The 8,027-nt window shown below is 43.7% G+C and overlaps 1 protein-coding gene across 1 annotated transcript; it reads left to right on the plus strand.

Annotated features, from left to right (window-relative positions):
- Positions 1-277: 277 nt before the first annotated feature.
- GJA10 (gap junction protein alpha 10) lies at positions 278-5,080 on the plus strand. Its single transcript, XM_058835697.1, has 4 exons — positions 278-298; positions 3,469-4,317; positions 4,468-4,664; positions 4,749-5,080. Exons 2-4 carry the CDS (start codon positions 3,485-3,487, stop codon positions 5,078-5,080), a joined length of 1,362 nt encoding a protein of 453 aa, XP_058691680.1. The 5' UTR covers positions 278-298; positions 3,469-3,484.
- The last annotated feature ends 2,947 nt before the right edge of the window (positions 5,081-8,027 follow it).

Below are 8,027 nucleotides of genomic sequence, written 5' to 3' on the forward strand. Positions count from 1 at the left end.
CACTGACTAAAATAATTGCATGATAATTTTGGCTAGAGGCACCATCCTATCATCTGATGATTTTTAAACCGTGCATGAATAGTTCAGACAGAGCGATCTTGGCATCCAGCTACATAAAACTGGGAAGCCCGTTCAGTGTACCACGTCTATGCTTTGGCTCTTGGGGAAAAGAAAAAAAAGGAAAAAAAAGGAGATGCTCTAGGACTCTCGAAGAGAGGTCTCTGAGAAGTAACAACAAGCAGTTCTGCATGCTCCTTCTGCAGTGCTCTAAGAGACTAACCAAGGGCTTTCTCCTAAGGTAAGTGGCAGAAAAATAATTCTTCCTAGGACAGTAAGGAGCAGGCAGGTGCCTGTCAGACTTGAAGCAATACAAATTAAATCCATGAGTATTTGCATCTTAACATTTAACTTCTGACAAGAAATTTAAAGTTTAATGCTGCTTTTTCGTACCTCAACTGATGAAAACCTGGCATGAATGTAACATAGAAGTGATTTGAATAGTGGCAAATGACAAGATGGTTTTTAAAGAAGTAACAAAATCAAAAAATAGAGGAACGTTCTCCAAGAGAAATGGTGGATTTCCATCTGGTTCTAACTGATTACATGTGTGAATTTTTATTGTTTGAAATAACTATATAAAAATACTTGGGCAGACACAAAGTTAAATGGTATAATGAGAAGTGTCTCAGGTATGTACTTTCTATACTACAAATGGTGTATTTCTAGTCTACAATACTAGTAGTATAGAATAGGCTGTACTAGAATTTCTAGTCTACTAGTAAATGGAAATAATGATATCATTGATATTTAAGATTACTGTCTTACAATAAACTGAAATTACTCTGTTACACAGAACTCAATTAAAAGCTGAGAAGGGGAAAAAATGGAAAAATTAGAAGCACGTTGCTATGACAAGGTTGTGAAGTAGTTTGGGCTGATTTCTTAGAAATGCTGGCTTTTATGGCTCTAAACTAACTTTATTTTATACACATTATTCACTGTGTTATTATTTATACTGCAGATCTACCAGTGCAGAGCTGAGGGGAAGTGTCCTGGTGTCAAAGGCTCACTTAAAGGTTGAATTATACCATTCCTACAATTACATTACTTCCCTCTGCTGGCTTTTATAATGCAAAGGTTGAGGATAGAGTTATTTAAACACTGGTAGAAACAACTCAAGAAACAGAACTCTGTAGAGCCAGAGTGATACCTTTATACACTTCCCTTGCCCCGAATAGTTACGCCCACTTTCCATTCCAAAATAGACAATGACTGTTTCTACTGCTAGAGAATATAATTCATTTGGGATTAAAACATACTTATTCCTGAATTTACATTGCAGCATCACACTTGGGGTTTTGTTGTTTGGTTGGGGTTTTTGCTGAGTCAATCCGTTTCAGTGAGGGATCAGCCTTTTCAAGGCAGTGAATATACCTAAAGCTCCTTTGCTTAACTGTTGCATTGGACTACAATAATTACTGCTGACTTTCTGTTTTCCTCATGTGTCTCATTGCAACGATATGTGTGGGAGGGAAGGAGTGGGGAAACACGATATTCTAGGTGCATAAAAAAACCTAAGAAATTGCTTGGCTAGATATGTTTCCTTAGCCAGTTCCATGTGTGAAAATTCAAATTTGCAGACAAAAACCAGTCCCATAAACATAATAATAAAGTCTGTAGGATGCCTATGTTGAAAATGACTTCATGGCTGGTTACAACTGAAATTTTTTACTTGCAGTGTGGGTAAATAAAACCTTGAAGCAAAACTGAACTTCTGGGGATCGTGTCATGAATCAAGCCATATTAATAATGGTCATATCACCCAGCTATGCTGTCATTTAAATATATACAAGATTTAGGGCACATCAACCAGCCACTTTTCAAAAAAGGCTTAGAAATTGCACTTTACTAAAGGTTGTGGTTTAGTGGAATTTGGGATGTTTTGAAAGTATTGTAGCATAAAAATATCAAGTGTGAACCCTAAGGTAGATATGATCCCAGTTGCTTTCAATAATTTATTGCCATATTAGTAGAAAAAGTTCCAGGGACACAATACCAAACATGCAGTTGATTCACAAATAAACAGTCAAATATCTTACATCTCAATTCCCCACATTACCTGAAGCTCCAAAATAAAGCTTCAAAAGAAGCAGCTTGTAAGTCAAACAGAATATAGACCAATTTCCTTGAGATTCAAACTGTTTCTGGGAAAGAGGTAGTTAAAAAGATTTTCACTCACTCACTGCTAAAAACCTCCACGTCACTCTGATTTCATTATCTCATGTATTAAAATTTATAATTAAGATGCAGTAAAACTTGATGAATAAAAACAGAGGTGTTAACCCTATCAGCACTCAGTTTATTGATATTATCCTAAAACTGAGACTGCAAATGTAAATCAGTGAAAATGTGTAAATCAGCCACGTGTTTGTAGTTTTAGGCAGCCAAGAGAGAAACTTGTGAGTTGTTACCCAGGTAGATGGGAAAACATTGGATGGATGGATGGATGGATGGATGGATGGATGGATGGATGGATGGATGGATGTCATTAAAATTGCTACTACGTTGGGGTGAAAAATGAAACTTTTTAAAGTCACAGTTATAGGACACTTCTCAAAACTTATCAAACAAATTAAAGCCAAAAACGTTATCTATTATGGCAAAACTATGGCAAACCCCTAGTCAATATAGAGTGGAGTGGGTGTAGAATGAAACTATAGTTGGCAAAGAATTTGCAAGGTGAGGAAAAAGTCATCTTCATTTCTAGTGGGAAGAAAATTGTTGCAGTCTGCAACTCCAGGATCTCGTCCAGAGAAGCTGCAGGGTTCTGGGGATCAGCATGAAACACCAACGAGACGGGCTCCCGTTCATGAAACCATTTATTCAGCATGAGAACAAACTCAGGTCCAGAACAGAGAGCTCCGAACAGAGGCACAGCGGGGGTTTTTGAGGGACAGAACCGAGGGTTTACACCTTTGAGGGTGGAGTTCAGGGTCAGGGACCATTAGAAACACACCAAGGGAGAACCCCCCCAGGGACTCAAACCCAATCAGAACTCCTGGGCCGCCCTTCACAAGGGGTTTGGGGTGGAACAATGTTAACTCTTTGTCTCCCTGAGGCCGCTGCCACAGAAAATAATATAAAACTATGAGCAGTTATGAAGTACTTTGACTTACAGCTGAAATCAATCTTTCTTAACCTTAAAATAATCTCATATTTGCATCTTTGACCAGTAATCATGAAGTTTGAATTCATTTAAAGACCCAGTAAGTAGAGAATAATGATGAACTTCTAAGAACTCTCCAGCTACCAGAAGAATGTATCTGAAACACATTTTTTAAAATTTAAAAAAAAAAAAACAAAAAACCAACCAACCAACCAAAAAATGGCCATTTCCAAAAGAAATTAATCATTGCAGGCAATTAAAAAAAAAAAAATTATTTATTTATTTTATTTTTTATTTTCCAGAAATGAACTTCTGACCATGGGGGACTGGAACTTGTTGGGCAGCATCCTTGAAGAAGTGCACATCCACTCCACCATAGTTGGCAAAATCTGGCTCACAATCCTGTTCATATTCCGGATGCTGGTGCTGGGAGTGGCTGCTGAAGATGTCTGGGATGATGAGCAGTCAGAGTTCATCTGCAACACAGAGCAACCAGGCTGCAACAATATCTGTTACGACAAAGCCTTCCCCATCTCTTTGATCAGATACTGGGTACTGCAGATCATATTTGTCTCCTCCCCATCCTTAGTGTACATGGGCCACGCGCTCTACAGGCTGAGGGCGCTGGAGAAAGAACGACAGAACAGGAAAGCCCACCTGCGGGCTCAGCTCGAGGACCTGCAGCCCATGCTCGAGGAACACAGGAGAGTGGAGAGAGAACTGCGTAAGCTGGAGGAACAGAAGAAAGTGAATAAGGCACCCCTGAGGGGGTCCCTGCTGCGCACCTATGTCCTACATATCCTGACCCGGTCGGTGGTCGAAGTGGGCTTTATGATAGGTCAGTATCTTTTATACGGGTTTCACATGTCTCCCCTTTACAAATGCACTCGGCCCCCTTGCCCTAACACGGTGGATTGTTTTGTGTCCCGACCCACAGAGAAGACCATCTTTATGGTTTTCATGAACAGCATCGCCGCCGTCTCCCTCTTCCTCAACATCCTCGAAATCGCCCACCTGGGCATCAAGAAGATCCAGAAGAGCCTGTGCGGGCAGCCGCAGTGGCCGGCGGGCCCCTCCGAGGAGGACCCGAGCCTGTACAACTCCAAGAAGAGCTCGGTGGTGCCTCCGCCGCCCTGCCTGGTCAGCAACGCGTCCCCGCCGCGCCCCGCGCCCGCTCCGCTCCCGCCGCCCGCGCCCGCCGCCCCCGCTCCGCCGCCGGCCCGGCAGCACCGCGGGCAGCTCCGGGGCACGCCGCCGCCTCGCCGCCGGCACCACGGACAGCACCAGCCGCCCTCCTCCAGCAGCGAGGAGGCTCCGCGGGCCGCCCCGGCTGGCGGCGGGCCGGGGGCGGCGGGGGCTGCCGCTGCCGCCCGCCGGGCGCCCCGCAGGCACAGCCGGGTGAGCGCCTGCCGGGATCTGGATGAGGAGCGCGGCGACTCCCCGGACAGCGGGCACTGCCCGGGCACCCGCAAGTCCAGCTTCCTCTCCCGCGTCCTCACCGGGAGCCGGGCGGGCAGCGACAGCGAGAGCACCGCTTCCCGCGGGGGCTCCGGGCCCGGCCCCGGCTCCGGCCCCGGCCCCGGCCCCGGCCCCGGCCCCGGCTCCGGCTCCGGCTCCGGCTCCGGCTCGGAGGGGAAGCGCCGCTCGGAGGGCGCGCCCAGCCCGCCGCCCGCCGCCTCGGGACGCCGCGTGTCCATGGCAAGTAGCGCCCGGGACAGCCCGCGGGAGGGGGGCGGCGGGGGGCCGCGGCACCCTGTGCCGGCCCTGGGGAGGAGGGGGCGAGCCGGGGGGCAGAACGGCTCGGGCAGGACTTCCAACACAGCTCCAGCGCCTCGCAGCCTCCCGGACAAAGCCAAGCTCCCAAACGCTCAGCCTCCTTCTGCGGTGAAAGCAGCAACACCGGGGAATTACTGAGTCCCGAGGAGCAATATGTCACCGAATCCCAGCTTCTTTATACTCATTCCATCATCCCAATCAACTTGACGAGGATTGTCACAAGGAAAACCACTTCAGCTCCAACCACTGTAAGAAAGAGAAGTTTTGAATGCATTGAGTTACATGACACAACTTCTCTCATTTTCAGGTTTGTCCCACATGTGACCTCCAAGCTGAATGATTGTTCAATGAATAAATCAAAAGATCTACATGTAAAAACTCCCACCAAGTAATTGCAATGCCAGAGCCGATGACTACAGAATTGTTTTTTCAGCAGCTCTTCCTTTTCTTTGGCCACCTGCTCTAGGCTTCCTTACAGTCATAATGTTGATAAGGTATAGTGCTTGCATTCAAGAATCAACAAGGCTTTCTTAAAAGTGATTTGAATTCACAGGTTTTGTTCTTTGAGAGCATAGAAGCTCCTTTACAATTGCTTGCAGTAGCAAGCCCATAAATACCTTTTTATAGGCCATGTAATAAACAAGATTACTTCACGCAATGCTCAAAGTCATAGATTCTGTTCAATTTTTTTCCTTGCTCTTCCTATGCACCCCACACCCCTTTTTTCCTATATACAAAACAAAAAAAAAAACAACCAACCAACCAACTTCAAATTTTTGTGGTAAGAAACACAAGGCACCGTTACATTGCCCATCCAAAAACTGTTTGTAAGTTCCAGTTTTCGTGGGGTTACAGTTCCTACAATAAGCCTGTCAGCATAAACCATATTAAATTGTCACTTAGGGACAATTTAACCACTTTCCACTTCAATCTTTCTAATACAGGGAGAGGGCCTAGAGCGGTCAAAACAGAGCAATCTGTTGACCTGCTGGCTTTTGGTACTCAGATAGAAGGCTCTTTAAAAAGGTGAAGTGCAGAAAGGTATTCAAAGCAAGACCGAATTTCAGTAGCACTCTGCTGAGAACTCACAGAAGTTGCTTGGCAGCTTTTCCTGTGTAATGACAATGATTGTACCTTCCAGGGGAGATCTTCAGAGAAATATATTCAGTTTGCAAAACAGTGTCATTACTCTTGAAAGTAACACTCTTCCAGCATGCTGTCTTTGGAGATCATTATGTATAGGACTTGTGCTAGTATTTTAAAATGTGACTGATGTAGGTATGCTACCTGGTGCTTCCTGCTTACAGCATGCAATATTTAAAAGTACATGTACTTCTTAATACAATTGAGGCAAGGTTTTGGCAAATGCTTGTATTCTGGCACTGCTGCAAAATTTTATGAATACTGATTTCAATACACAAGTATGCTGGTGCCTCAAAAATATGTTGAACCTAGGCATTAAAACTTGAATACTCTTACAGTCTGTATTCCTCAATTCCTATATCAACTATTTTATTTGGTCGAGGGCATCAGCATTGGTTTCATTTGTTTTAACTTGATTTCCAGAAGACAATAATTATGTATTAATGATAGAATCATAGAATGATTTGGGTTGGAAGGAATCTTAAAGATCATCTGGTTACAACCCTTACCCTGTCAAGGGACACCTTCCACTAGACCAGATTGCCCAAAGCCCCATCAAGCCTGGCCTTGAACACTTCCAGGGGTGGGGCGTTCACAATTTCTCTGGGCAACCTGTGCCAGTGCCTCACCACCATCACAGTAAAGAATTTCTTTCTACTAAACCTACTCTCTTCCAGTTTAAAGCCATTCCCCTTTGTCCTATCACTACATGCCCTTGCTAAGAGTCCCTCTCCTGCTCTCTTGTAGGCTCCCTTTTACTTACTGGTCACCTTGGAGCCTTCTCCAGGCTGAACAACCCCAATTCTTTCAGCCTTTCCTCATAGGAGAGGTAATGCTTAGATAAAAGAAAAATATGTATGATTAGATTCAAAATCTATTGATGTTATTTTTTAAAAAAATAAGTACTTAAAAGTAATTATATTTAAAAAGTTCCAAATGAAGCATACAAAAACATTACCTACTGCCATCCCTGATTAACAGTGACTTGCAGCAGTAATCCAGAGAAAGCACACACACTTTTTAATATAACAGTGAATCCACATGCACAAACATACTCTAAACAGCCAAAATACAGTCTGTTCTAACCTGAATTTTACTAATCTAAGCTGGGTAGACTAACAGCAGAATTGGCGCTGTTCTTCAATTTTCTTTGATAACTTTCCCAAGCTATCATCTTTAGTTTCATACCGGTTAAAGTTTTTTTCTTTTTGCCCTCATCTGCACCGTTCTGCCAGAATTTGTCTGTAGCATTCTTTGAATTTGTATCAATGAGAGAGGAGTATAAACTCAACATTGAAAATACCACTTTCTGCAGCTCAATATCCATTCTAGCAACCTCCAACCAAATACGTACCTGTATGTTCTGTGCTAAGACAGCAGAAAAGCTGCAGCTGTCCACAAACACCATAGTTTGCTTCTTAACTGAAAGAAAACCTGAAAGTTACACAAAATCCATCCATCTGGTACTGCAAGAGTCTTCAGACAAGTCAACTGCACTCTGTGACTTGTGGCATCGAAAGCACCGAGCAAGTCTAATGGTACAGTTTATGGATGCTTGACCTTCAACCAGTGACAAGCTTTTTTCTGGACAGTATTATCAACGCCATTTCCACACCAAAACTGACTCTCTAACGAGTAAATAATAATAATTAGGGACAAATAAATGTTTTAAAAGTTACCTTTCATTATGTATTGCACCCTTTGGATCAAACTGTGAAGACCAGGTGGTGGATAGTGATTGGCCGGGTCATACAACAGGATTTTTTTCCTAAGTATAAAACTGCGTCTCTCAAAGAGAACAGGAAGTTTGTCTTAGGGCTTCCTCTTTGGAGGAAAGGTTACTTTGGACCTTTAGGAGAGAATGCATTTAATTCTTCACTGAAAGCCCCTATGAAACTGTGCAGTAGGATATTGAATACAAAATCTATGTTTGGCTATCAGG

Source organism: Poecile atricapillus, chromosome 3 (assembly GCF_030490865.1).
Source record: "Poecile atricapillus isolate bPoeAtr1 chromosome 3, bPoeAtr1.hap1, whole genome shotgun sequence".
Classification (NCBI taxonomy): domain Eukaryota; kingdom Metazoa; phylum Chordata; class Aves; order Passeriformes; family Paridae; genus Poecile; species Poecile atricapillus.